The sequence below is a fragment of the Pisolithus orientalis genome (genome assembly GCF_024613125.1).
Source record: "Pisolithus orientalis strain OTSU chromosome Unknown F5J12scaffold_9, whole genome shotgun sequence".
Lineage (NCBI taxonomy): Eukaryota > Fungi > Basidiomycota > Agaricomycetes > Boletales > Pisolithaceae > Pisolithus > Pisolithus orientalis.
The window spans coordinates 890,040-917,146 of NW_026260790.1; the positions used below are offsets into that span (position 1 = coordinate 890,040).

The following is a 27,107-nucleotide window of genomic DNA, read 5'->3' on the forward strand; positions in this document are numbered from 1 at the left end:
ACATCATTGTCGGTGGAGGGGGTTGGGTTTTCGTGAGTTACAGGGGGGTCAGAGATCGTTACTTGACTCTGAATGAACTCGCTCTTACTTACAAATCATGCCTCGTGGCCTTTAATTGACACATGCACTCATCACCAGGATTATGAGTCTCACGACCTCGGTGGAATATCACGCCAAGATATGTCTTCATCAACCCGGCTGTTCTTCCTTACGCAGTCGCACTCCCCGCAGTCCATGTCGAAACCTCTGGAGATCGCCACGTGTCTGTTCCAAGGGCCGTTTCCGTGCGTCCTAGAAACCGCTCCCGCGTTGAACCCTGCTGAACCACATAAAGGTATTTCCAATGAATCGTGGCTCGAGGGTCGGGAACGCCCGCCATTCCTCCACACTTGTTCAGGCTGATCATTGTCCCCCAACTTCATAAGTAGGTTGGTTTACAAAGCGAGGGAATGACGACGCCATTCCGTGACAATTTCCTGCCTCAGCAGCACTGGAATGCATACTACATACGTACCTGGCCGTGCCTCGTAATCGAACATTATGCACTTGGCACGTGATCTGCGATATGGGCTGTGGCTTACGCGATGATGACAAGTCGCGGAGGGCTGTTACATTGAACGCGAAGCTGGACGCCCACCTTGTGACCAAACGACTCAACCATGAGCACGCTGGGATCATAACGGATCACCTAACAGGAGTTAGTCCCCTCCCTCGATTAATAGTGACATGTGTGGCGTGTGTATACGTACTCGTAACCATCTGGTACATTCAATTATGAACCCTGCAAACCTCAATGTTGACACTTGGAACGCAACCAGCGATGTCCACTAGTGCAAATAACGATTAGTGCGACGCTAAGGAAGTAGGAACACCGATCCCATCCCAAGTTTGCGGATACGCCCAGTTCGCTAGTGTGCGAAACGGACAAAGTACGGGCTAGGAGCGCGCAGGAAAACCGCCGGATCCAACGAGCGGCGAACAAACGAACGTGCGCCCAAAAGTACGTGTTCATTTGAAACGAGCAATGAGCTACAGAGCTGAGCGGGGTTGAGATGAACAAGTGATTCGTGCGAGGCGCAGGAACAATATACATCCCTGCTATGAATTGCAGTTCCGGAGGCTTCATGGCGGTCTAGAGGATGCCCATCTGTTTCGACGTCGAAGTCGTTGAAAAACCGATCGTTCGAAAGATGCAGAATCAAGTAACGATCTAGGGTTCAGGCTATGTAGTCCAGGGGTAAGAAGGCGGGAGAAGACTCACGAGGGGCGTCAACCTTGGCCAATCCTTCGTCATACGTACTATGCCCCTGGCATTACGAAGGCTCAGGCCCATCCACTAATGAGTCTCTTCCAACGTCTATTTCCCGAACACTCTCGCCAAAGTACACGACAGGAGAGGGGTTGTCATATTGAGAGCACAGGCTCTGCAAGACCCCTAGCCCTCCGTCGTGTCAGTGGTCGTTATGGTATGTCCCGACCCTAGGGCCTCGAACGACGTCATAGGATGTCTTGTTGTCGCCCAAAGGCGATTCAATAGATAAGGCGTCGCTAGAAGGACGTGCTCATGGAAGCGACGTCCGAATATGAGCGAAAAATTTGACGCTCGTCTTCCCTTGAAGTTCATTGTAGGTGAGGCTCCGGGGATAACTTTCAGTCCTTCCCCAAATGGGCACCTTGCATCAAAGTACTGAAAATATGTTGCTGGGACTTCTCACCTAGGACTGAAGGCAAAAAACGCCACGCGACACGGAGAACGTGGCACAACCCGCGCGGAATAAGAACTTTAAATGAAATGGGAACCACACTACGGCCCCGAGCACTTCAAAAAATTTTAGAAACTGCAGAAACGCTTACGATGCTCACTGGTCCTAGTAACGGGGGTTACATAGACCTGACAACCAAACGAAACCTGAGCTTGGGCGTCGATCGGTGAATACCTGCAGGGGCAGAGGGTACACGCCAGCCACAACACACACCCTTCAAAGACGAACTTTCCACGACAGTGCTAGAAAGTACTGAGCCATGTTGTGGGCACTGTCGGATCTTCGGCGATGTGGAGCTCTTGGAATGACTGCTGCGGTGAGACGGTTCCGCAGCGTTGGGACGCTCGGAACATGAGCATTGCCGATGAAACTGTACGCCGTATCGCAGTACCGAGCATGGTTTCCAGTGAGTGGGTAAGCTGTCGGATGTGAATAGTCCGAAGTAAACAAAGAGAGGCAGTACGACACCGCGATAGCCTCGCGAATTCCCACAGCCTGCTGAGATTACAACACGTGGCTGTTGCTGTCGTTTCTTCGTCCCAGCTAAACAGGCAGTATGTAGATGTTGGTACGATTAAGTTTTAGGAATCAGGTTGATAGCACGTGAGCTAAGAATACATGCTCTGCAGGGGTATGGGTGGCCATGCCTAACGACGGGGTGATGAGTATGCAAAATGCCAAGACGACGTGCCCACCCCCGTCAAAGTTACCACTAAGTAGTGGAGAGCTGTCCGTCTCGGGGGACCAGCAGAAGCCAAGTGCTGCACTGCTTACCTCTTCCAAAGTTTCGGGTTACCAGTGACCGGCAAGTTAGCAAACGTCAAAACATCGGAAGACTACTTGTGCTGTTGGAAAAACTAGCGCATTAATGATAATACCGAGATATTGAAGATAATCCAAAGAAAAAGAAGGACCACCGTGGCGTGGTGAAACTAAACAATTACACTGCTAGTACTATATTGGTGCAACGGCGCTGGCTTGGTACTAGTGCACAGCCACCTTCAACCGATTCTTGATCGAGTTGGCCTACATTGTACTAAGGCTTATAACTGACACCGACATCCAGCGGCGTCCCTTTGACAGACGCCCATCATGACGGTTAGTTTTGAGCCACTACAATGAATCGTGCTGCCCTGACCCTACTGTCCCGAGTTGGGCCAACTAATTCATTGGTTTCTTAACAGGACCTTACCTATTGCTACTTGCACATGTCCGAATTCGAGCTCAAATGCATTGGCACGATAGGCAGTTCCGACTACATACCAAGCGAACTACCTGAGGAAGGTAAGTCTGGTCTCCGGAGCAAAATCTGCTCGTCATCGGGCCTTGGCAAACAGATCTCGACATCCCCGCGCACATGATCCCGCCAAATCCCGATGATTCAGACAGTAAGCCCAGCTTGTTGGTTTTTTCTCTCTCCAAGCTGATCCGTGACTGCGACACCGTAGTCTTGCCTTCACAGGTGCACCCTTCCTACCCCTACGGAAATCCAACCAACATAAGACATCCGGCAGCAAGACCAAGACCGCCTTATGATCCGACTTCTAGGGCGCTGTTTGAAGACATGGGCTATGCGGGCGGCGGTGTTAATGGTACCTTGCGCTGGAAAGATCTAGCCCTAGAACAGTTACTACCTGTTGACGATGTGAAAGAAGAGTTGAAGAGGGCCGCCGAAGCCAGGAAAATGGCGAATGGGGCAACAGGTACAGCGTATCATCCTCCGCCACCACCGCCACCGCAGCCCGCTCCTGATGACACGATAAACGAGGAAGGGGACGGAGAAGACGAAGATGGAAGCAGTGATCACGACGAGATTGATGTAGAACCCAGTGAGGATGAAGAGGATGAAGAGGATATCTAAGACAATAAAGTATGGAAACTACCTCACGGTACATATGGCTGCTACCATTGCGTCACCAAAGTCCCCCAGTATTAGATCTTTAATGTTTACTTCCTGCTCGATCAGCCAGTTGTATGCCTCAAGAAAGAGCGTGTCTGTCAGGGGAACGAAATGATCTGCTAAAACACGGATAATATTGCTAACCCGAGAAATTGCGATACGAGTCGGACCATCAACTTCCTATGATGGGAGTGTCAGTGGTGGTGGTGGCATGTAGACCCAATAATATACCCACGTCGTTTTGGTTGGAGTATACGGCTTCCGCGTCAAAGCCTTCCTCCCCCTGGTCACTATCTTGCATGTGCTTACATACCCATATGTATCCATTCAATCCCAGGATGAGGTCAACACCACATGGTAAGGCTATGAAGTGTGACTTGAGGCGCCGCACCAACACAGGGGGTACAATGACTAGTTGCCCGTTCCGCAGCTTTGGAGAATCCTATGAGAATAGGATATTAATCAGGGGGGGACACACACCTTGCCAAATTTGAGAGAGCGGGTATGGAGAGACATTGCGCCATCCGCGAAGAAGGCCTGGACCTCAGCAACCAGCAGGTCCCCCTCTTCAAAAAACGTACGCATTTGCAGCTCGTCACTTTCTAGTTTGCGCCGCTGCGAGCGCACGAGCCATGAGACGTTGAGAAGCAACGACGGCGATCACAAACCTGCACACCGCCTGGTAAATTGACAGACGAAAGCATCAACACGGCGTCTTGGCGAGAATTGGCATCAACTTTCCAACGGCGCGGTTGAACCTGGGAGTCATTTTTGAAATGAAACATGCCATTAGTCTGGCGTAAGAGTCAACGAACCTCAGTTATGCGCCCTACCACCAAGTCACCGACTTCTGCATTATATCTTTGCACCCACATGTGTGAATTGGAAATGAATACGCCATTAGAATGGAAATGCTTACCTACTACGCGCCGCGCGAACAGTCACAAGTTTGTTGACTCGTTGGACGGTCCCCGCGACAGATGCAATGACAAGTTCGTCGTCGACGTATGTGCCATGACCGCTTTTGCGGACCCCTGTCATTCAGCTACACAGAGACGCTTTCAGCATGGCGTACATACCGCATGAAATCATGAGCTGATGTGATTGTCTCTCCTGGACAAGTCAACCTGAATTCACCAGTCTCGAGATCGTCAATGTCCATGACGTCATCATTATCTTTGATGGCAGGGTGTTGAGTGGCCCTCTCAGATTGATTACGATCATGCTCTGGTCGTTGTGAGAAGCTGAACATCGTGCTTGAATATGACCTGCGGCCTAAACGAACTTATTAGGAAAGGTGGCATCCACGTGGTTTACCTAATCAAGGATGGCAAGCAACCGAGCCATGCTCTCGTGTAGATCATTCTATCATCGTCTCGTGCAAAGAAATCGAGATCTGACACGGACAGCTGTTGCCACAAACTGTTACGCGTCATTTTGTCGTGCTCATGTCTAAGAAGTGCGGTGCTGGGCAACGTTGACAACGAAACCACTGTCAGACGTCGTTGCCAATCATTCGGATCTATCACATTCGTTAGCGTGCAAAACCAGTTTGCACCGTGTCAATGGGTAGTCGACATTAAGGATAGGAGAACAGGGAATAGCTACAACTTTAACGAACAGAAAGCAATATATATAGAAGAATAGTATAAGAAAGGCTACTGGAGGGCCACATGTGTCAATTGAACGTCCATAGGTGAACCAACAAAGGCACTCACATGCCACATCTAAGTCTAGGCGATCGCGGATTATAAGAATAACATGAAAACTTTTACTTGTATGCCAGAAAGTATGCAGACAGAGCAGGAAGGTCGTTCGACCCCGCATCAGAGTATCCCTGCCTTCGTGATCCGTTAAACTTGAGTACGACCACAGTTCCACACCAGTGTTTCGCAGCGGCACCCGACGTGATGTGGTAAATTGCCCGGTTGACCGGAGCACATCGAGACAGTGCGGTCGGGGAGTACCACAGGTGAAGAGGAAACCGTAAGGGTTCACCGTTCAAACCTTGCGTTAACACGATGCTTTCCGTCTGCTCGTGCGGGAAATGCATGCCAATCAGGGGCTGAGGGCACATGCCTTGGGATGGCACTTGGGGCGGACGGCACTTGACAGTGATGATCCTAGGCCGTTCTGGGAATGGTCATGTTACGTCCAGCTTGTTCCGGATGGATTAGAGGAAATAATCGACTCACCTTCTTCAGGCTCAAAGAGTATAGCGGACACAGTGACCATTTGCTGCTCAGCAGGCGGAGGAGTGGCGATCATGTTGTAGTTTTGCGCGTGTGTGGCAGGGACGCATTCTCTGCGGTGCCGTGGCCAGTCCTAAACAGCACCCGGACACATCATAAGACGTCTAAGTCGCGTGGCCACAATTTAACGGCGTGCTCACCGTCTGAAGGTGCTCAGGCGTGCAGTACCACGTGCTCTGACAGCGACTGCACCACATAGACGTGGGTCTGCAGCACAGCGCACAAGGATGGTTAATGGCGGGAACAGGATTCATATGTAATGAGACGCGTTGCAATGTAGTAGAATGAGTTCGGGGAGGTGTTCTAGTGTTCTGGAGCTCATGGCGTAACTCGACCTGCTTTAAATACGTTCAGCCAAGTCCATTGACTGAACTGGATCAAGCTAAAACTGATTCGGAGGAAGTAGATAGATCTATGGGAACGGCATTTTTGAGGGCGCTGCAAGGTCAGGCACATCTTGACTCTGCAGGCACTCCAAGGACGCCAGGGAGAGGATGGCGGGTACCAAGTTCGGCCATCTTACGTGTGAAAGTGACAGGCCCGGAAAGTTCTCTAGGCATTCACCACAGGCTGTGTTGGACGTCATCGAACAAAACCATGAGACAAAGCACACCGTTGAAAATCGTCCGAACCTTCTTTCTGTGTTAACGTACTGTCGTTAGCAACGAGAGTGAGTGTGACCAAGACCCTTCAAGACCCTGGCCCCGTCACGGCCCCGAAATTCCGAGCCGGCACGGCCCGCGTCCGCAGTGCCGGGTGTCGGTGCTCAGCCTGTCACACCTTGTCACATTCTACCCGCCACCCACATTACCACCATGTCGGACGATGAAATGAACATTGATGAGGGTAAGCAACAGTTTGTGTTCGTTCTATTCACGACGGCAATCGACATGTTGTAAGCAGTTGCTGATGGAGGTGCCGTGAGACGAAAAGGCAGGGGGTTTCATAGGCCAGGTACGTCGGTTGGGGTGTATACGCATGCATATCTGACACGTAACATCTTCAATAACTCAAGGTGGAAATGATGCCGGGACAGCTGGTGGAGAGGCCACCTATGACCGAGTAGAATCCTCACACACGAAGGATTCCGAGACGCGTGCTGCACGTTGTGCGTGGTCTTCTTTATCCGTGATTCATCCGCGAGTTGAGACCTTTCCTTTCTCACATCCATCGCCGTTCCCGTGCACAGCTGTGGAAGGATGGATTGTCCTAGTCACAAATGTACACGAGGAAGCCACGGAGGAAGATATAAGCGACAAGTTCTCCGAATACGGAGAGATAAAAAATCTTCACCTCAATCTCGACCGTCGTACTGGTTATGTCAAAGTAAGTCTACGGCAGTCCTACCCCGCTGATGGTATCAATTTACTCGTTGCAGGGCTATGCCTTGGTTGAATATGAAACAATGGCAGAAGCTCAAGCGGCCATCGACGGAGCATCTGGTACCCCGTTACTGGAGCAGGTCATTCAGTGCGATTACGCTTTCGTCCGCCCTCCACCATCGGGTCCCAAAAAAGGAAGAGGTCGTGAAGGCCGTGCTCGCAGTGCAAGTCCTGGTCGTAGACAGTGAAAAGGATGTAGATATTGTAGTTGTTACCCATTTTCTCTGGCACGGATACAGTATCTGGTCTTCCTCCCCTTGCGGTGCCAAGTCGCCGTAATGATCATATGACTAGCCTATGATATGATGCGCGCTCATACTTGAAGTACCACCGACATCCACAGGGGCGATAATTTTACAATAGAGTTCGCGGGTTGCATTGGCTTATAGCTTTTGTGTTTCACCCGGCGTCGGTGAACAAACTCAACGGCGAACCCTGAAAGCTTGATAACTGCAGTACGCACCCGACTGTATTGACTTCCGCTACGCTGAGGCCGGGCAATGACCACGTGACCCAAGAGGCCGATGCCGCCTTTGTGTACCATTCCCGGAGTTTGAAAATAATTCCCACGCATTCCCCCCACGCCCGTTTGTTGAACTGCCCTCTGTCGATTGGTCGACGCGCTCGTAGAGAACAATGGGACGCGTTGCAGATGCCACTACTTCAGATAGCGAGACAGAACGTCATCGCGTTGGCTCTGCGACGAAAAAGTATTCTGCAAAGAAGGCACGGCGAATGTCAACCGACGCTGGAGAGTCTTCAGAGGTTGAACAGGAGGTCAAGCCTGTGGGACCTTCAGGGGAGGGCGCAGAGGACGGCGCAGAGGATGGCGCAGAGGAAGAGGAGGGGGAGGAGGAGTATGAAATCGAGGCCATTTTAGATGCCAAAAAGGGACAGTTCCCGGGTGTAAGTACAATACATCATGCCTCAAGTCAGCTAACGTGGTGGGGCTTGTCAGGGCAGAATGGGATACTTCGTCAAGTGGAAGAACTATGGTGAGGAGCATAATAGCTGGGTGGACGAAGACGATGCAGGGTACGTGTCCCAAGGTCACAGGCCCTACCTCATCATTGATTGGACACCAGGAATGCGCTGGAACTCATCCAGGACTTCTGGGCCAAGCGGAGGAGGAACAAGCCCGGTCCACGTAAATCAGAGCCCATCAAGTCCAGACCCAGGAATGTTGCGGCGAAGCCTTCGAGGAAATCGCTCGTACAGGATTCTTCTCCTGAGGCCGAGGCAGCTTCCAAAAAGCGTGGTAGACCAAAGAAAGCGGAACCAGAATCAGAGCCCGAGGTGATAGCCGATGATGAGGAACCACGAGCAAAGAAGAAGGCTCGGAAGAGCGAGGGAACTTCTCGTAAGGCAGCAGAAAAACCTGAATCGGTTGAAGAGGAGCCAATTGGAAACATGAAAAAGCACATGCAAGTTTCATCCTGGGAGCACCTCATAGAGAGCGTGGATACTGTCGAGCGCAATTCCGATGGCGATTTATTTGTATACTTTACACTGTATGCTTCAAACTTTTTGGTCGTGGTCGCCCATCACACTTACCTTTCCTTTTTAGGAGGAATGACATGGGCAGAAAGCGAGAAAATTCACGCGTTTGTGCTGAGAAATTCCCTCAGAAGGTACGTACAGAGTGTACGGAGCCTCCGTCTGCTTTGCTTAGGTGGCTAAATACCCTCGCACAGCTTATAAAATTCTACGAGTCCAATCTACGGTGGAAAATCGAAGATGGCGAGGGCGATGAATGAAAATAGACATTCGTCTTTTTTTACCATCGGTTAGCGACTTACAATAATCCCAACGTCCCTCTCTGGGTGCTTGATATGTTATATCTGATTGGTTGTTTACTTACCGCCTGGAGCCTCCGTATGTTACGTGTCGATAGTTCCGTACACGATGTCCTCCGTGGCCTTCATGCATAGTACCCTTCGAAGCAGAGAATATTCCAAATCCCGTGAACGTTCGACCCTGGTAACTTTTGGGCGTTGCGCCACCTTCTCGATTTACCTCCGCCGCGACCAGTACTATGATCGATCGGCTGATCTGCAGTTGGAGGACTGACTGAGGAACTGACTCCACATGTCGCTGTATTGACTCAGCGCGCGTGTCATGGGAGTTCTGGGCCGGGATCATGTACTGCCCCTAAGCTCCTGACACATGCATAGACAGCTGTGGGTTCGTAGGTGTTTCCTGGTCAACGATTACGGCGTCCCCGTGCCAACCCATAACTTTGGTCCAAATGACTGGTCGTCCGAGATGCCTATGTCGTCATCAGATCTATGGAATCTGTTACCACTTTAATTCCATGTGAGCAGGGGCGGCCCTGGGTATTAGTCCAGGGTAGCGCAATATTTACTATGCATGGCAAAGGGCATTCATGAGGTGGCAACGAGGGCAATGTTTATATCGTAACCCTGAGCAGCCAGGGAGCCTGGGCGATTCATACGTTCAAATATAACTGCTTGAGCAGTTCTTGATAAACGTCCTACTTAGCCAGTACCACAACACGTGACCGCGTGGCAAGTGCGTCAGAGTGACAGTCAAAGAAGCGAGCACGAAGGCCGTTACTACAGCCCGCGCTCGATGGTGCACCTGCATGTTCATTTGGACCTTGGCCAAGTCGTACCTTGCATGGGGACCACGTGGACGCGTGGCCTTATTCGCACCCTGACCAACGTCAGCCAATGTCAGTCATGATCATCGCGCGTGATACGGAAGATTGTTAGCCGAAGTACTATAGAGGTCACCGCGACCGGAAGTAATAATCCACTGGAAAACAAGTCATAGTTTCAATAGGACAAAATGATTAGAATGGAGGGAGCCCGGATCATAGTCAATACACCGCCAAAAATGCAGAGCACAGTCAGGTCACTCTTTGATAATACACAGCAATATTATCATAATTCAGTGTGAAGCATACCGGAACTTGCCGGATGAACTTCCTCTTCAACCTCCGCCTCCCGCACAAGACTTGACACCACCTCTTCAGGATCAGCACTGGCTTCAGCTGGTTGATCAAGAGAGTTTGCGTTGTTCAGTGCATCAAAAACTTCTTGCTGACTTCGGCCAATGATCACGGGAGGAATAAATGTCTGCGCCCTTTCTCTCGTATCGGTGCCAGGGATGGGTAGAATGGAGACTTCAGGCTCCGCAACGGGACCTTTTTCTTCCTCCTTTTGTACAGCGCCGTTGCCATTGAATGCACGCTCGCCCTCCCGTTTTAATCGTCTGAGGCGCGTCTCAAAACCAATGACAATATCCAAGACTTCGGATTGCAGGTCCTCAGTGATAGGGGCCAATGGATTAGCCACCACTACGTGAGGATGCGTGCCATTCTGGATTGAGGCTGCTTCTTCAGCATAGTTGTCACTGACTGAACGACCATTCAAACCCTGAAAATTAAAGTTTCTCGGACACACTCACCTCCCATCAAACTGTGATACCGCTGCCAGTCGTTGTAGGTCACGTCATCTAACCAGGCATAATCTAGCCCTAGGTCCACCTGACCTTTCTCTGCGATGTCGCGCACTTTTGCTGTGGCGCTGGAAACCTGGCAGAACCAACGGTGCATAAGGATCGGAAGAGATAATCACTGGTAGTCACGAACCTCTTGCAGTTCCAGTTGCAGCAGAACATTGTATGGACCATTTACCACTGCTTCAGCAGCGTGCAGCCTCTCGGTAAACTTACTTGCTACCTTTTGAACGACACGGTCCCACAACGCGAGCTTCTCGTCGCGCTTCCTGTTTTCGGCCTTAAGGTTCTTGAGATAGATCTCGGCACCCTTGATATATTTTTCTGCCTCGGAAGCGAGAGTTTCGAGGGCATTCTCAACTTCAGTCGAGGAAAATAACTCAACCGCCGCAGCTTCACGCAACGTAAGCAAGTGGTCTTGGAGTTCGGCAGTGCTTCGTTCCTTTTGAGCTTCTAATTCCACTTCCCACTTGGCATGACGCGCCTCAATATCAGCACGCTTGCGAGCGATCTCATCAGCCTTGAGACGTAATCTTTCGGCTTGCTCCTCTTCCGTTTCAACAAGGTGGGGTGGAACAAACGTATGTTGCTGAGGGTCAGCTGGAAGCTCATTGAGGCCGAGCTCGGCATAGAATGCATCCATGTCAATGTCATCATTGTCTCCGGACAACGTTGCCCGCAAAGCACCTTCCGTCGGCCCTGTCGGCTTGGTAACAGCGGGACGGCTCGATTCAGCAGAAGTGGGGGAGAAGGCAGATGAATTTGGTTCTTCTGTGACCGACGCAATCATAGAGGGGTATGGTTCTGATGCATGAAGGCTTTCAAGGAGGACAGATTCTCCGCGGAGAACGGTTTCCACTTCAGGGAGTGCCGTAGATGCTTCTACAGGCACTGTGACGGAATAGGCAGGTTCTGCGGTCGTTGAGACCGCGTCGTCGTCATAGGTGATAGGGGTGTCATACTCGGATGTTACAGAAGGTTCCCTAGCTGAAAATTCACCTTCATTCGATCCATCTTGGGGGATAGGTGTTACAGAAGGAGTTAGCGTGGAGGTCAAAGTCTCATCGGGTATTGGAGTGATTGACGGTACTGGTTCGGGTGACAACGCTTGTTCCCCAGGCAGTTCATCTCCAACTGACAGCATTGGTTCAGTTGACAGGAATTCTGCGGTGGGTTCAAATCCCTCCACGGTCTGTTGCCCCCTACTGAGTTCCTTGACCTTTTCCCAGATCTTGGATACGTGGGGATCGACTAGCTTCTGCCGCTGGTCCTGAAGGAACAGGGCAAATTGTTGTAAAATGTGTCCAGCCCGTTTCAATAGAGGGGCAGTGTACGGTTTCGCGGCATAGTAACCCTCTTGTGTCTTGGAGGCTGCCAAAAGGATATACGGGCGCGCTTGGCGTTGCCAGCGCTGGAGATTATAGACTGCAAGTCGAGCATGCGGTGCGAAATTTTGCTCATACACCTGTTCGATCCGCCGCCGATACGGTGCAAGAGTCTGTTCAGCCAGCTCCACTCGAGGAGTTACGTGCTTATGCCAATGCGGGACAATACGCTTATTCCATTCAGGGACCACGTATTTCTCCCACTGAGGAATCACGTGCGTGTTCCACCCCGATTGTACATGGGAAATGATAGGCACAGTGGCTTGGATCGTGTGGTAGATATATGGTCTTGCACGGTTAATGTGGGGTGCAATGGATGGGTGTGAGAAGGCGGCTTGTATTGGAGGGATGATGTAAGGGTCAAGTACCATCCGCTTGTATTCTAACAAGCCGCGACAAAGGGGCGTCTGCTGGTGGGGCTCATGAGGACAGATGGTAAAGGCGTAGATCGTGGATGCGAGAAGGAGGAGTTTGGTGAGAAAATCAAGGAATGCCTGGAAATTGGACTTCCGGCGTTTGCTCTAGTCGTGTGTGAGTGGGAGAATTGGCAAATGGAAAGGTTAGAAACCTTACCTTTCGATGTTTCTTTGGTTTATTCTTGCCGGAATGCTTATCCTGTGAACGAACAATGAGCCTTTCTCGCTCTACTCATGTGCACAAGAAAACGAAGGAACTCGGTTCCCATCTGGCATCTTTCAACGAACGGGAACGAACCGAGCATGATATGGTGACAGAACATCGAGGAAGAATACTCACAGAAGCATTCGTGCGTTCTCCGGCCTCCGCAACAAATGTCGCAACATGGGGCTCTCCAGAAGCCAATGGGCTGGATGACATTGGAAAATTGGTTACATCTTGAGCGAGTGACGCCCGCGCTGGACGTGGCACCCCCTGCGAAGATTGGGATCGTGATACCGGTGGTGAAGGCACCACCGGCGTCCTGCGCGTGACGACCATGGCTGGTCGTGATCAATGGGTGTCAAATAGCGTAACCGCAATATTACCGAGCTTCAATTAGTTTCCGCAGCTGGATGTGATGGGTCAGGATATCAGTTTTTTTTTTTTCGTTTACAGGTCTTGTGTTTCTTTTTGAAACTGCAACTGCAAGTACGGAATTGCGTTCATTGTTTGTTGGATTGGCGCGGTTGTTTGGTTGGTTATGTAATCAGCCCCTGTCTACTCTCCACCATGATGGCAGGCGCGATGAAAGTCAAAGTCACGTACGCGAAGAAACGACGGCGGGCGCACGACGATGGGAAGACTCCGTCTTCTCCGTTGGAAGTATTACCACCAGAGATGCATAGTATTAGCGGGACAGAAATGGTGCGGCGCTTGCTTAAGCGTTCGCGACATACACTTCGAGTGACCAAGTGCGACGACCACACGCGACCGGCACCCAACGAGCGGACAGGTGGGCAGGTTAAACACTCTAATAGACGCGCCGTGGTCGCACAAATGGTACGAGGAAGTCCCTCGTCTGATACGCGAGGTTTGGGGTCTGCAGAACCTCCTAAACCCATACTACGGAGCTCTAGTATCACAGAGATGAACGTTTCTCACACTCTGGACTCGCCTTTTCGCCCCGGCACTATTACCAGACCCATATCTTCTTCCATAGACAAAAAACCGATGGAGCCCAGGTGGAGTAAATCCTCACGCACCATCTCGAGTACCCTTAAAGAGAATCGCACGCGACGTGTTTCACGAAAGGGTATTATACCTGCGTCCGATAATGACCGGCGCCGTCCAAAAAAGCCTATTACGCATCAGCCTAATCCTTCCACCGCGTATATGCACTTCCAATGCTTTCTAAAACGCTCGCTGACTACGTATATTCAGACCTTCATCCAAAACTCTTCATACCCCTGAAGGTTTGGAATGTCATTCCCCCAACGGGCCTTTCGTTGGTAGCCTGCCACAATTCCAGTCGACCCCACCGCCTCCTCGTGGTGACAATAGCCGGAGAACTAGTGTTAATGAACGGTCCCACGAGGCAGCATCGAAGAATTGGAAGGAGGCATCCTCCGATGAATTAAATTTGATTGCTGGCAAAATGTGGTACGATTGCCAGACAACCCCTGGTGGGGTGTAGGTGAGGCCTCTTCGGGCCTCCCCCGCATATCAATAACCATAGGTGAGTACTGTCTATGGTCCGCTTGATTCTGACCTTATACCAAGAGACGAGAAGCTGTCTTCGACATGCGACGGTTATTTCTTATTGTACGCTTTCATCGCAAGCCTCTCGTCCTCTCACATAGACATCAATAATTTCAATATTGTCGTTCAGACGGCTGCGTTCCCTACCCGGAAGACTTGATGACGGGATGAGTCGTTTCTGCTTTCCTCCATCTGCTGTGTAGCCGTTCCACTCGCTGTATTCCCGTCGATGTAATTCCATTGTCCACACTATTGTACACAAAATCAAGCAGAAGGGTAGATCCTACGTTACACCAGGATATATCAAAGCATACAGGGAAGCGGAAAACGGACGCAACAAGCACTACAGGACAGGAAAGCAAATACACTGAAATGTGCGTTTGAGATCGGGTCACAGACCCTCGCTACTGACATCACTTGTCGTCTTCAACAGACACAAGATCACGCGCCTCGTCCTCGAACGACCAGTCCGCCTTCCCATATACTTACATTCCATCCGTCGCGCACAAGCGCATTCTTGACGGCTGGTTTGAGTACACCGACACGGTTAGCAGAGTGGTTACCCCGGCCGGTAATTATCCTGAGCGGTTTAGCTGGCAAACAAAAGAAAGGAAAAGCGCAATGTAATAACTTAGAAAAACCACATGCGTTGCAAAGAGGAATGTACTTGCAAGGAGTGCAACCTTCCCTCTGCAAGACTTCCTTGACAATCGTGGTGGCTTCCCACACGTTGGTTCCGTGGATGTCAAGCGTGTTTGAATCGGTGCTTTTATACCTGGATAATATATCAGGGGAGGCAGGAGAACTAACAGAAAGGCGTAGCACCGTTTCGTTTCAACCATACGGCGGGCTTCGTCAAGCGCTTCGCGTTTTGCACGTTCACGCGTCTCACGCGCCTGCATGATGGCCCATTGCCGTAAGTACACGAACAGCCAACTCAGGAATGTCCTCGGTCAGATAATGGAACCGGGCAGAATACTCACTCTCTCAGCAAAATACTGAGCGATCTCGCCCCCCCTGGATTTCGCGTTTCCACTACGCCAAGCCCTCGATGCCTCACGCAATAGTTCGTTCTCCTTCATCCAACTTTTTGTCAAATGTCTACGCATGTTACGCCGTCCCGAGGTGAGCTCTCCCACGTCGCCCTTGCCGCCCTTACCAAAACCGTTACCAGCTCCGCGTACCTTGGCTGTCCCACCAGATGGATGGTCACCGTAGCTAGGAATACACAACGAGAGCGATCGCCGATGGTTGACGGGGGGCGGTTTTCGAGAAGCAACAGTCTGCCAATCGGGAGCATTGGAAATCGCTGCTTTCGTCGGCGAATGAGGTATCCATTTGGCGGTAGGAGGTGACTGTGACATTGCATTCGTCACCCGAATTGGGGACTTGCTTGGCGACACGGGCGAAGACAATCCGGCGGAAGGTGAGCTCGGGGAAAGGGGAGGCTGCGGAAGGTGGTACACGCCCATCGCCAGACTGCCTGTTTGGCCATCAAGCTCCAGCTCAAGGAGAAGCCAAACGATGTCGAGGGAGTTATCGCCGCGCCCCTGCGTCGCTGAAAGTGCGAGTTGCACGTCGGAATAGACGTTGGAACGTTGTGGGGGGTTTAGCCTGGCGTAAGTTGGGGATTCGCAGATAACGTCCAGAAGATTGAAAAGAACAAGAGTATCTCCCGAATGCGGCGAGGGAGTGGGACTTTTTGGTTTTTTCATTCTCTCCGCGATGTCGGAGAGAGCGGCGCGAACAGCCTTCACGGGTGAGGTATGTTTCGGGGAATGGAAATAAGATTGAAAAAAGTTGGGTGGATTGGAAGGTAGGAGTGTGGCTAAATGTTCAGAAATGGAAGACACCTGGGTCCACATGTCTGGTGCCGGCGTGGATAGTGATTCACGAGCAGGTGATGGTATATGTTGTCTCTGGCGTATGTCAACCAGCGGGATAGTCTTGTTCTTGTTTCGAACATTTTTCTTCTTCGTAACGTTCCCGTTTGTTGAAGGTGAAGCAACCTTCTTCCTGGGCTCCATGCGATGCCAAATCGCATCATCACTGATAAGGTGCGAAGGGTCTTCGTCGTCTAAGCCGTCAAGGCCACGTTCCTCGAGTTCGCGTATGTATTCATTTGTCAATATGTTTTCCATGATTGATTCCATATCGACGTCGCTAACGTCGGTGGAGCCAGCTTCGCTCAGGGCGCGCCTAAGTTTGGAAGATGGTATGTGGGGTAACGCGGCTTGCAGAAAGCCCAGTGGGGAGCTAAAAGATTGGTTTGAAAGTACAGAGGATTCAGAAGTCAAGCTTTCCGCAGTTTCTCCGTAATAACCGGGGGAGCTGCACGACTCGTCGGTGCTGAAGCACTGAGAAGAAAGATGAGCAGAATCAAGCTCATCGCGCAGTTCGCTTTCGTACTGCTCGGTGGCTTGGCTGGCTAGTTCTTTCAGAGTGGCCCGAAGCGCTGCAACCTGATGCGGGGAGGGTGAAATCCCATCGTTGTTGTCTGGTGGCAAGTCTGCGATCAGTGCAGCTAAGAGGGAGGTGTCCAGTGGAGGACAATATTCTGACTGTCGACAGAATCAGAGCGCTTAGTTGATCAGAGCTATGAAACGGGTGACTGCACCTGCAAGACATCGAACAATTTATTCGACATGTTGTACACGATTCACGTCTGATATTCGCTTGGGAAGATGAGGTGGAGTTCTGAGCGCGTAAATGGGCCAAGTGCCTCGCGTTAACCACGTGATATTTAGATGTGGCTGTGCCCCTAATACTCCCTGAGGCTGGCAGTGCTAACAGCGATTTCCTTGTCTTTCGCTTGTGCGTGTATTGTCTTTCGCTTCGAAGAAGACGTCGCCAACAACATCTATTCGCTTGCGAGTCTTCAAATACTCGGCCAGATAGCCATGATTTTCTACCTCTCCCTTCTCGCGGCCCTGGCGTTGCTGGTAATGCGTGAGTCGTCCTTGTACTGCGGACTCCAGACACATGACTGATCTGAGTGCAGTTGGGTACCACTACCGTTCCGCCATCCTTCCCCATGTTCCCGCCAAGGTCAGGTCGATGTTCCCAAGCTTGAGCCATTATACCCCCCTGTCGACTTTCTCCGGTCAGGCCCAAGCTGGTCTGTCTTCGTCCATGTTCGACATCGAGGCAAACATCAGGGATGGTGACTCGCGAGCTGGCCTCGACGAACGTGGTACCCAGGAAGTACTGGAAATAATGCGGAGGGAACGAGTCGAGTGAGTCTTCTGCCCATGATTTGTGTGATATCACCAGATATTGATTGGCGCCGCCTGCAGCTTTGACCAGGCTAGGTTGATTCGCCACAACCAATTCCTTGCCCGGAATGGTATCGACCCCTCTGGTGAAGTTTCTCAATCGTGAGCCTGGCCGACCGTCACTGATCGACTGTATTTACTTGCAGGTATGCCCCTGGATTCCAAGGCTGTAACGAGGCTATGATCGCGGACACTTCTTTGCTTTTCATATTTCATCTCATCACTTCATATTACCCTCATTCATGCATGATATATCTATTCACCTACGCTCCTTCGTCTTCACAATCCGGTGTTTCAATGTTGTCATGGACTGTATCTACTGTGGATCGATATATGTTTTGTTGTCTTCGCTTGAGGGGCTGGTGAATATCTCGGTGGATGGATTGACATGTCTTACTGTTGTTCACTAGGCCAATTTTTGGACGGCAAGCTACAAAGCAGGTGCATATTAAAATGAACAGCAAGTCCCAACGGTTTTGTCAACAGTGCGTCTTGACGATGTACTACAAACTACGAAGTGATGCTGGCAAGTGTCTCTTCCATGTGTTGTAGGGACCCTACATTTCACTCGAAGAGTTAACAGCTTTCTTTGGAACTCCACACCGCTCGCTGAGGGAACGTTCATTCAGGTTTTCATAATACATGCTGTCACAGTTCAACAGACTGGCCTTCGGGCTTCACAATCGTACGCAACCCACTCAACCTCTGATCAATCAGAGTACTTGAACCTAAACAACTCATCCGACGGGTAGAAAGGTGGATCAGATGGTCCCACAATGAGAACCCAAACCCGAATCTGAAACGCGATAGGTAAATATGACAACCGTCAACTATCAGGTCACAGAAACTACCTGACGTTCGTCGTCAGTCGGAGCAACCCATCCGACGCCGCGATCGTTCTCTTTCGCAATGCTAGGTCATTGTGCGTCAGACACCACGTTGCGGAAAGACGTCGGACACGATTAACTCACGTGTAGGCGTCATGACGTTCGGCGTACTCAATGCGCCATTTCTGAGCTTCTCCGTCGATGGAACCAACGAGAAGGCCATCCTGGTCCTGTGTCTTGTATCCATTGGCACTGATCACATAGGTGCACTCTCCAACTTGTTCCATGTCGAACTGTCAAATTACTGGGTAATGTATTCGAGTGAAGACAAGACCGAACTCCCTGTCGGGGGTTCGATAACAGAGTCCCCTCGCATACAGAAGGACTGGCACAGTGACAGGCTTGGTGGGGGGGAATTCCGACGTAGCGTTCCCCATCTACCAAGGAGTAGATGATAACATTCTTGCTTGGCTTGATGGGGTTTGGCATGATGAGTATGGGTTGTCAAGTATTTCGACTCTGCAGGACGTGGGCAGTTGTCCTCGTCCCTTTTATCCTCTGGGACTGTGGTGCCCAAAGGAGAACGTTCTGCAGCTGACGAACGTGAACGGCCATCTGGTAGAACACGAGCGACGAAGTCTTGCCAAGTGGAGGATGTTCAAGCCAGACTCGGGGTTCTGGGCCCGAATTGATATTTCAGGTATGGAAACCTGTATTGCAACAGAGCCCAGAAGACAGTAGTTCTTGCTCCACATACCCACGTCCTTGGGACGACCCCATGACCTTCCCTAGTTCTTCAAATGATGTCGTTTGATAACTGCGAAGCTCCCAACATCTCTAGATCAGAAGCGATCAGCCTACTACGCCGAGGGCTGTCACTGATCTGGAGTCATCTCCGTCTGGCAAAAAGAGTGCAGCGTTCGCTTGGAGGTCATCAAAACGGCGCGTACCACTACTGATCATAGTTCAACCGGAAGCAACTGATGCTAACGGCCAAGTAATAACTCACTGGACATGGTGATGCGCTTATGACGCATGCAAGGCGTGGTAAGCATAGTAGGGATGCGACTACTGACTATAGCCTGGAGCAGTCGCAGTCCCCCTTGTGTTGTGTGCTTCCTTAAGGACGTCTAATCAAGTCCAGCAAATCATGCTTGTGCTTTCGTATCATCTCTTGCCGCCCTGCGCAAAGTTAAAGCACTCAAAACGAAGCAGTGACCCCTGAGGTCACAAGGAGGGTGAGTCTTCGGCATCCTCTTAGGAAGCTCAAGAACAAATCAGTTCGCATTGTCAGTCCCTCAATGATGAGGGATCATTAGTCACGGTTGTTGTTCATGCATAGATGTGGCGCGATTTTCCGCCACTGACTACGGCATATATTACATCCGTTTCCTTACCCGATTCCTCGCCCAATATGTGAGAGAACTCAAGATGCATCGTTAATTTTGTTTACGGATGCGTCGCATTTTTTGCATCCATCGCTAGCACATATTGAATTGGCAGCTTTATGGGACTCGTCCTCGTCAGGACTTTCAAGGCGGTCTGCAAGGCCGACTTTCGAGAAGAGTGTTGCTGCGTTCCTGTGGCGAAGCAGGAAATCGAGTATGATTACCACCGGGGCTAGCGACAGCTTCGGAGCCGGTGTATATATCGGTCATATAGGGATCATATCGATCACGGGGTAGTTCTGGACGTCCTGACCCGCGCATACGGTGAAACGACGCTGAATGTGAAGTGTGTCAGCCACTGCAGGGGACCCAAACTGGTTGGCAGATGTCGTCTTCCAACAATTTTCATGTATCTCATACGCGCCCGTTGGCACCCACAGAAACTGCACATGCACTCGGATTTTCGTATCCTACACTAACACACTTCGCACAACATAACAGACCTTGGCACTTTGGCCGTTGTACCGGTACACATAACCCACCTAACCTCTTCATCAGTCTTCATACCTGAACCTGAACAACTGGTTCGACGGGTGGTAAGGTGGATGGGATGGTCCAACAATGAGTTGCCTGACCCGGATCTAAGAGGTGATGTGTAAGCTCAGAGTGTTTGCGCTTGCATTGGTACGTAGATTCTAAGTACCTGGCGTTCTTCTTCACGTTCTTCTTTGTTTTCCGGACTCGGAGCAACCCATCCGACGCCGCGGTCGTTCTCTTTCGCAATGCTAAGACATCGTCATTTTACATGAGGCCCCATGTCGCAAATAGGCGTCGGCCGCGGTTAACTCACACGTAGGCATCATTACGTTCCATGTACTCGATATACCATTTCTGGGCTTCGCCCTCGATGGAACCGATGAGAAGACCATTCTCTTCCCGTGTCTTGTGGCCCCTGGCACTAATCACGTAGGTACACTCTCCGACTTTCTCCATATTGAACTGCGAAACTGGTAGGTAACCCATTCAAGCGCGGGATGTAAGACCAAACTCACTGTCGGGGGCTCGGTGACAGATTTCCTCGAATAAAGGAGGACTGGCAGAGTAACGGGTTTGGTGGGGGGCATTCCAACATAGGGTTCGCCATCTACCATGGAGTAGATGATAGCGTTCTTGCTCGGCTTGAGGGGGTTTGGCATGGTGAGTGAGTTGTTAACAGTGTTGTGATTCTGCAGGATATGGGCAGCCGTCCACGTCCCTTTATACTCTGGGACTGAGTCCAAAGGGGAATACTGGGGAACTGACGAAACGTGATGCTTGGGGGTTACGGGCATTGGGCGTTGCGTCCACTTTCTGAGCTGAAAAGCCGGGCGCACCAACTATATTTCCTGTGTCATGGCGTTGCGTCCGCTATCTGGACTGAAGAGACTCGGGCGTACCAGTCCACCTCCTCCAGGCAGAGTCCAGAACGAACTGAAAGTCCGTAAGATGGCGTCGCGTCCACCACCGGAAATGAAAGACCCAGACACATCAACTACAGTCCACGGCAGAAGTCAGAGGTCCAGCTCCACAGGAACAAGTACCTCAAACAATGAAATGAACGCCCAGGTGCGTCACTGATCTGGGGTTCTCTTCATGTATTAGTCTTTTCCTTGCATGTTATCACTCTAGGCATTCCATGCACACACTTGAAAATTGCGCTGGAGGGGACATCAGATTAACGCAGGAAAAGTTTGATGGCATGACATAGTCAGTCGTCCATAGTGTGGGCGTCAAGGGGGAGAGGATAACCCGTTGCTGCCACCCTGTGGGGTGAAGGGCATAAATTGAGACGAGTGTTTGCGGTGACTTTCTCGAGAAGTAGAAATTTGGACAGGGTGGATACGCGTGGTTCTGTCCTCGGGCAGTAAGTGATGTCACAATGAATGTCCGTGCGACCGGGTTGCCTTTCAGCGAGCAAATGACCACTGCAATCCATATCACATGTTAGCATCACCGATGAGATAGATCTAATGCTTCAAGGAGAGAAGCTAGTGTACTAAGGTCAAGCTCGCTGACCGGGGAATCGTCAAACCACGTCAAGTTTCAGGAGAGCTGAGGTGACTTCGGGGCACCAACCGATATGTTCTGAATGTCCTGGTGCATATGCAGGGAGTCTGTACTACTCTCATTTATCTCAAACGCGCACGTTGGCACCCACAGAACTACGCATGCACTTGGATTTTCTTGTTGTACACTAGCACACTTCACACAACGTAACAGACTTGGGCACTTTGGCCTTCAACGTAATGATACATACACAATCTACTTCACCTCCTGATCACTCACGAGGATACTTGAACCTGAACAGTTGGTTCGACGGGTAGTAAGGTGGGTCAGATGGTCCCATAATGAGCAGCCTAACCTGAACCTGAATGCGATAGGTAAGTATGTCATCCTTCAATTTCCAGGTCACAGAACCTACCTGGTTTTCTTCGTCAGTCGGAGCGACCCATCCGACGCCGCGGTCGTTCTCTTTCGCAACGCTAGGTTATTTTTATGTCAGGCGTCACGTTGTAGACACATGTCGGACACGATTAACTCACATGTAGGCGTCATGGCGTTCGGCGTACTCAATGCGCCATCTCTGAGCTTCTTCCTCAATGGAACCAACGAGAAGGCCATTCTGGTCCTGTGTCTTGTATCCATTTGCGCTGATCACATAGGTACACTCCCCAACTTTCTCCATATTGGACTGTCAAAGTTGCTGGGTAATGTATTCGAGCGCACGCGAGACCAAACTCACTGTCGGGGGTTCCTTGACAGACTCCCTCGCCAGAAGAAGAACTGGCACAGTGACAGGCTTGGTGGGGGGAATTCCGACGTAGGGTTCGCCGTCTACCAAGGAGTAGATGACAGCATTCTTGCTTGGCTTGAGGGGGTTCGGCACGATGAGTATCAGTTGTCAACAGTATATCGACTCTGCAAGATATGGGCAGCCGTCCTGTCCCTTTTATACTCCGGGACTGAGGAGCCACGAGAAGAATATCGACGAACGTGAACGGCCATCTCAAAGAACACGGGCAACGAAGTCTTCCCCAGTGGAGGATGTTGAGACTTGACCTGGAGTTCCGGGCTTAGATTGATATTTTGAGCATGGAAGCCTGTATCACGGCGTTCGTCATCCGCACCAGTCCATAAACGGAACCCCTGTTATTAGGCGGGGGTCGTCCCTGCTTCTCCTCGTTTGTCAAGTTAGTGGTGTTCAACTACGCCTGACCAAATCCCCATTAAACCGACATGGTCTGAACATAAATCCCATGATATCACGGTGCAGCCCGAAGTAACTGGTGGATCTTGCCCGATGACTAGAACATTGTGGTCACCCGCTTGTTTCTGAACCGTATCCAGAGTACTGAATGATCCTAACTGGCATGATATGGGCGTAAACCTTTGGGCGCAAAATGACACCCAGTTGGCTGCGCAATTGAGGCCATGATGGCCACTGTAACCAGTTAATTGAGAAGCAATTGACGAAATCGCTCGACTTCTAGCAGAAGTCCCGCTATGGCCGCGAAGCAAGCAGGAAATTGAATACTATCACCTACGTTTCTTGTCTGCAATAGTTGCACCTGGACATGCTAAAGGCAACAGCCTCTGCAACCCATATCACACACGTTCCTACTTTCGTGGGATAAAACTCTGTACAGGCGTTATGTAATGACGCTGGACGGGGAAAAATGAGCATTTGATTGAACGCAGGTCCTAAGTTCCCCTGAGAGCTGCTGCTGTGCTCGGTATGTAAATGGTGCATGAAAGGCGATTCAGACGTTAGAACATATGCATGCGGCACCCGTGATATGAACCATGTCAAGGGCGTGACTCCATCGTCAACTTCGATTTCTTGTGATGAACCGAAATCATACTTGACTGGGCGAATTGTGTGCTCTCTGGATGAAATCTGCGGCCAGCAAAGGTATAATTGCGGTCAACTGCCCTCGATGCAAATAGAAGTTGAGTCCTAGCCGGAAGGTGCGGCGGAGTTAACGACTGCAATACCATGGAGCGAGTAGGTGGCCGTTTGGAGCTGATGTCCTATTCATGGACTGACAGACACTGGAACGCTCGTTTTGTGGAAGGTGAGCATTGGGGGTTCCCGTGAAATGACCACCCCATTTTAAGTCCATTGTTTAACCGGCAGAGGATAAAAGGGTGACCAGCGGAGTCGATCCTCCAGAAGAGACCCGAGTACCCTCTACACATCGTTTTCGTCATGTCTGGCGAGCTAGCCGATCGGTTTGAATCCCCCATCATCTCCCTCAAGGAGGGGGAACCATACGTTGGCATTCCCACCATCGAGGACAGCTCTGTACCCCTCATCCTCATTCCAAAGGAACCCGGTGTCCAGCCGCCAATGGTAGGTCTGGGCTCATACATCACGCCTCAATACCTGATGAGTCACGAAAACACCTACAGTTCGAATTTAGGAGAGTTGGAGACCCCCAAAATCGAACCTATGAAATCAGAATTGGCGGCAGGGTAACGCTAATCGAAGGGAGTAGTGTTGTGGCCGTCCGGGACCGACCCGCTCAGGCATGGGGCATCTTCTTCCAAGAAACTGAAAATGGATTCATGTAAGTCCACTTGCGTTCGAGACTTCAAAGTGAAGGTATACTTAACTTGATGCATCCGACAGCATTCAGCGGAGCGTCTTTCGACCTGCGACTGTCTGGACCGCCGAGGAAGATAGAGTAGGTGTTACTATGACAACTGTATTGGGCCATGCTCTTCATGCCGCTTTTCCAGATTGACATTCGCATCAACCCGAGCACCAATTTCCCGAAAGAGCAACTGTTCAGGTTTAAAGGTTTGACCGGAGTGTAGAACGCAGGAAAGCCGAATTCTGTGAATGTTGAATAGTCATTCCATGTACAAGTTAACGTTTGTCGCGAGTACCAATGTAGCAACCAAATTTGAGTAGTAAGAACGTACAATGAACCTCCCAAATTGGAACCGAAGAGACTTCAAGCGACGAAATGCCTGACAGCCCTCGAAGATGACCTTATGGATACGCAGGACTGCCGAAAAACGAGATCATTAGGGTACTTGCTAAGTAGAGAACCATTTGCCAAAACGGTGTTAAGGCTAAACTGGATGTTCATGGTTTTCAGCCGGTGACCATCGAGCCGTTTCCAGCGACGAAGCGGCCTAGTGTCCCATTACTGTCCGCATGCAACGCTGCAAGGGGTCTCCAACCGATTAATGATTCTAATCCCATACGTCGGTCTCCAGAAGAGACCATAAACTTGTGGTGCAGATGGTCGTCCGTCACGGTTAGTCCAATACCGTTACAGCTCGTGACGCAAATTACTAATGTTCGGAATAAACGTACTTCTCTCCAGTGCGTACTGTGTTTATTTCCCTGCCATACATCGGATTCCAAGATCCCTGCATATTCTGACTGCGTGGATTGGGGTGTTCTGCACATTCATTGCTAACTCCAAACACGATGTATTGCAATTGCATTCTACGACCCTTATTAGTATCCACGTTTTAGTCGCTGCGTAATGCGAGCCATAATTCCCACTCTGATGTGTTCCACTCCTCGGTTCGCGCAGGGCCATTGCAGTCAAGCAGACTCTTCTACATAATTTCAACATGTCTTCTACTACTGGCAAGGTAGAGCTGGGACCGGGGGCTCTTGCCTCATTAGCAGGGCGACGGATATGGTCAGCATTGCAACCGAGAAGTTCAAGAGTAAACCACTGTTTACCTGGGCAAGGGGGTGTTTACATGGTACGTCTATTTTCAGCTTGAAGTCCATTCCGTTTGTATATCCAATGTAGGGATATAGACTCGCACCCGGAAGTGAGATTCGTGACGCAAGCGATTTGATGGAAGATCGTGACCGACTGATCGATGACGCGCACCGAGCTACGCCGACCGGATCGACCTACGTCGATCGGTACCGCTTAACAATAATGACCTCCTTGTGATTGGAAAAAACCTGGCCATTTGCAAATTTGACCATCCCACTCAGATCCCACCAAATTACGGCCGTTGTGCGACACGATAGCAAGGTTGTCATCAGAACATTTGATTCATATACTACAACGTACACCTTTTCATCGTACGAACAGGAAATATACATTTTTTGGACTATTTCCCAAACTCAGTGGCACTCAGTTCTTCTGTGTATTATCCGAGTCAGCTTGGAGCATGTCAATCTTTACTGGAAACGGTTTACCAAGGGTTAGGTTTATGGCCGACATCCCGGACATGTCGCAAGTGGTGTTCCCGAATATGACGGACGTAGTTGTGCCTCGAAAGTCCCCATCCGCAGTTTCGCCATTTACAAGTAACAGGAGTGCCACGCCCCAAGTCTTTGATACCGTGATTTTTGAAGTGTTCCGACACCATACCGCAGTTGATGAGTTCATAGCACTCTGCGCCATCCGGGAAGGTATGAAGGCAGTGGGTGAACGGACAAGCAGCAAACTGGTTCTGCTCCTTTCGTAAATGTACTGTCTATATACATGACTTAGAAGACACGTACAGGCTCTTTATGTGTCTCAGCTGGTGGTGGGATAGCATTTATTAAAGCGTAAGACCTGCATCGCCGTGTCAGCTGGAGAAAGGACTTGATCCATCAGAAACGGCACCTGCTGTTCGTTCCGTTGTAGTGTTCGGGCCCATCATTTCCGGTGGACATATCTGTGTGTCTGCAGGGGCGCGAGTTGCTGCACTTTGAAACGCAGGATTTAGGCAAGCTGTTTATCTTATAGCATACACTGCGCCCCATAAGGGATACAAAGGTGGTTGGAGGGTGGGAGGGCGAGAGGACGGGAGGTCTGGAGGTCGGTATTCAGTGTGGAAAGCCGAGCTACATGGCCTACAGAAGCCGTAGATCAGGTCATTGAGCCGATGGATGGACGCAGGGAAAGATAACACAAATGAAATTAATGTCATGTCGCCGTGTTCCAGGAGGTCGGGGGACAAGTTGTACAGAAGTATTAGCCTTCGCGTATAGCCTTTCCCCCGTCTCCGAACGACCAGTTGAAAAACGGTAATAAAAGCGTGCGTGACCTCACCTTCAGATACCCTCCGCCGCTGCATCCATCTCCATTGGTTAGGGTTGGCCAGCTGTTGACGCCGACACATCAGGAGGGCCTCCTTGACCGAGTTCCATGGAATGTTTCAGCTGGAATCGAGAGCCACGCCGTATGAGTGGAGGGGAGGTCTGATTATTTTGCCACACGTGGAACCAAACGTTCGTGGAGGTGGGAAGATGATGCTGTGTATGAGCAGCCGGGAACTTC

The 27,107-nt window shown here is 50.6% G+C and overlaps 12 protein-coding genes across 12 annotated transcripts; 5 read left to right on the forward strand and 7 right to left on the reverse strand.

Moving 5' to 3' along the window:
- Positions 1-208: 208 nt before the first annotated feature.
- Positions 209-678, reverse strand: F5J12DRAFT_781827 (uncharacterized protein; the record flags this gene model as incomplete). Its single annotated transcript, XM_051742626.1, has 2 exons — positions 209-416; positions 515-678. The coding sequence occupies 2 exons, from the start codon at positions 676-678 to the stop codon at positions 209-211; spliced, it is 372 nt and encodes a 123-aa protein (XP_051601452.1).
- A 2,293-nt stretch (positions 679-2,971) lies between these two features.
- F5J12DRAFT_891357 (uncharacterized protein) lies at positions 2,972-3,624 on the forward strand (the record flags this gene model as incomplete). Its single annotated transcript, XM_051747479.1, has 3 exons — positions 2,972-3,047; positions 3,101-3,151; positions 3,212-3,624. The coding sequence occupies 3 exons, from the start codon at positions 2,972-2,974 to the stop codon at positions 3,622-3,624; spliced, it is 540 nt and encodes a 179-aa protein (XP_051601453.1).
- Positions 3,625-3,633: 9 nt separating this feature from the next.
- F5J12DRAFT_567800 (exosome complex exonuclease rrp4) lies at positions 3,634-4,968 on the reverse strand. Its single transcript, XM_051740095.1, has 7 exons — positions 4,743-4,968; positions 4,583-4,684; positions 4,479-4,524; positions 4,332-4,421; positions 4,144-4,278; positions 3,899-4,093; positions 3,634-3,843 (listed from the first exon to the last, which is right to left on the reverse strand). The coding sequence occupies exons 1-7, from the start codon at positions 4,913-4,915 to the stop codon at positions 3,643-3,645; spliced, it is 942 nt and encodes a 313-aa protein (XP_051601454.1). The 5' UTR covers positions 4,916-4,968; the 3' UTR covers positions 3,634-3,642.
- Positions 4,969-5,154: 186 nt separating this feature from the next.
- F5J12DRAFT_822114 (uncharacterized protein) lies at positions 5,155-6,516 on the reverse strand. Its single transcript, XM_051745337.1, has 4 exons — positions 6,056-6,516; positions 5,859-5,988; positions 5,382-5,796; positions 5,155-5,324 (listed from the first exon to the last, which is right to left on the reverse strand). The coding sequence occupies exons 1-3, from the start codon at positions 6,167-6,169 to the stop codon at positions 5,435-5,437; spliced, it is 606 nt and encodes a 201-aa protein (XP_051601455.1). The 5' UTR covers positions 6,170-6,516; the 3' UTR covers positions 5,155-5,324; positions 5,382-5,434.
- Positions 6,517-6,636: 120 nt separating this feature from the next.
- F5J12DRAFT_822115 (RNA-binding domain-containing protein) lies at positions 6,637-7,718 on the forward strand. Its single transcript, XM_051745338.1, is given in 6 exon segments — positions 6,637-6,761; positions 6,819-6,869; positions 6,931-7,021; positions 7,033-7,034; positions 7,105-7,241; positions 7,294-7,718. 6 exon segments carry the CDS (start codon positions 6,731-6,733, stop codon positions 7,483-7,485), a joined length of 504 nt encoding a protein of 167 aa, XP_051601456.1. The 5' UTR covers positions 6,637-6,730; the 3' UTR covers positions 7,486-7,718.
- Positions 7,719-7,830: 112 nt separating this feature from the next.
- Positions 7,831-9,261, forward strand: F5J12DRAFT_822119 (uncharacterized protein). Its single transcript, XM_051745339.1, has 5 exons — positions 7,831-8,203; positions 8,256-8,332; positions 8,383-8,808; positions 8,865-8,928; positions 8,992-9,261. Exons 1-5 carry the CDS (start codon positions 7,934-7,936, stop codon positions 9,052-9,054), a joined length of 900 nt encoding a protein of 299 aa, XP_051601457.1. The 5' UTR covers positions 7,831-7,933; the 3' UTR covers positions 9,055-9,261.
- A 770-nt stretch (positions 9,262-10,031) lies between these two features.
- F5J12DRAFT_822122 (uncharacterized protein) lies at positions 10,032-13,275 on the reverse strand. Its single transcript, XM_051745340.1, has 5 exons — positions 12,922-13,275; positions 12,739-12,780; positions 10,914-12,686; positions 10,730-10,856; positions 10,032-10,679 (listed from the first exon to the last, which is right to left on the reverse strand). Exons 1-5 carry the CDS (start codon positions 13,120-13,122, stop codon positions 10,204-10,206), a joined length of 2,619 nt encoding a protein of 872 aa, XP_051601458.1. The 5' UTR covers positions 13,123-13,275; the 3' UTR covers positions 10,032-10,203.
- Positions 13,276-14,532: 1,257 nt separating this feature from the next.
- On the reverse strand, positions 14,533-17,017 carry F5J12DRAFT_822126 (uncharacterized protein). The gene is made up of 5 exons (XM_051745341.1): positions 16,940-17,017; positions 15,306-16,883; positions 15,148-15,218; positions 14,994-15,097; positions 14,533-14,915 (listed from the first exon to the last, which is right to left on the reverse strand). The coding sequence occupies exons 1-5, from the start codon at positions 16,967-16,969 to the stop codon at positions 14,764-14,766; spliced, it is 1,935 nt and encodes a 644-aa protein (XP_051601459.1). The 5' UTR covers positions 16,970-17,017; the 3' UTR covers positions 14,533-14,763.
- Positions 17,018-17,117: 100 nt separating this feature from the next.
- Positions 17,118-18,216, forward strand: F5J12DRAFT_822131 (uncharacterized protein). Its single transcript, XM_051745342.1, has 5 exons — positions 17,118-17,271; positions 17,324-17,558; positions 17,619-17,683; positions 17,744-18,123; positions 18,181-18,216. The coding sequence occupies exons 1-4, from the start codon at positions 17,223-17,225 to the stop codon at positions 17,779-17,781; spliced, it is 387 nt and encodes a 128-aa protein (XP_051601460.1). The 5' UTR covers positions 17,118-17,222; the 3' UTR covers positions 17,782-18,123; positions 18,181-18,216.
- Positions 18,217-18,306: 90 nt separating this feature from the next.
- F5J12DRAFT_891366 (uncharacterized protein) lies at positions 18,307-18,711 on the reverse strand (the record flags this gene model as incomplete). Its single annotated transcript, XM_051747480.1, has 3 exons — positions 18,307-18,393; positions 18,449-18,509; positions 18,569-18,711. 3 exons carry the CDS (start codon positions 18,709-18,711, stop codon positions 18,307-18,309), a joined length of 291 nt encoding a protein of 96 aa, XP_051601461.1.
- A 3,305-nt stretch (positions 18,712-22,016) lies between these two features.
- F5J12DRAFT_822138 (uncharacterized protein) lies at positions 22,017-22,720 on the reverse strand (the record flags this gene model as incomplete). Its single annotated transcript, XM_051745343.1, has 4 exons — positions 22,017-22,219; positions 22,274-22,334; positions 22,395-22,543; positions 22,595-22,720. Coding segments are annotated over 4 exons (426 nt in total), but the record flags the coding sequence as incomplete, so codon positions are not given.
- A 1,237-nt stretch (positions 22,721-23,957) lies between these two features.
- On the forward strand, positions 23,958-24,741 carry F5J12DRAFT_912261 (uncharacterized protein). The gene is made up of 4 exons (XM_051749059.1): positions 23,958-24,205; positions 24,265-24,422; positions 24,485-24,539; positions 24,595-24,741. The coding sequence occupies exons 1-4, from the start codon at positions 24,062-24,064 to the stop codon at positions 24,670-24,672; spliced, it is 435 nt and encodes a 144-aa protein (XP_051601463.1). The 5' UTR covers positions 23,958-24,061; the 3' UTR covers positions 24,673-24,741.
- The last annotated feature ends 2,366 nt before the right edge of the window (positions 24,742-27,107 follow it).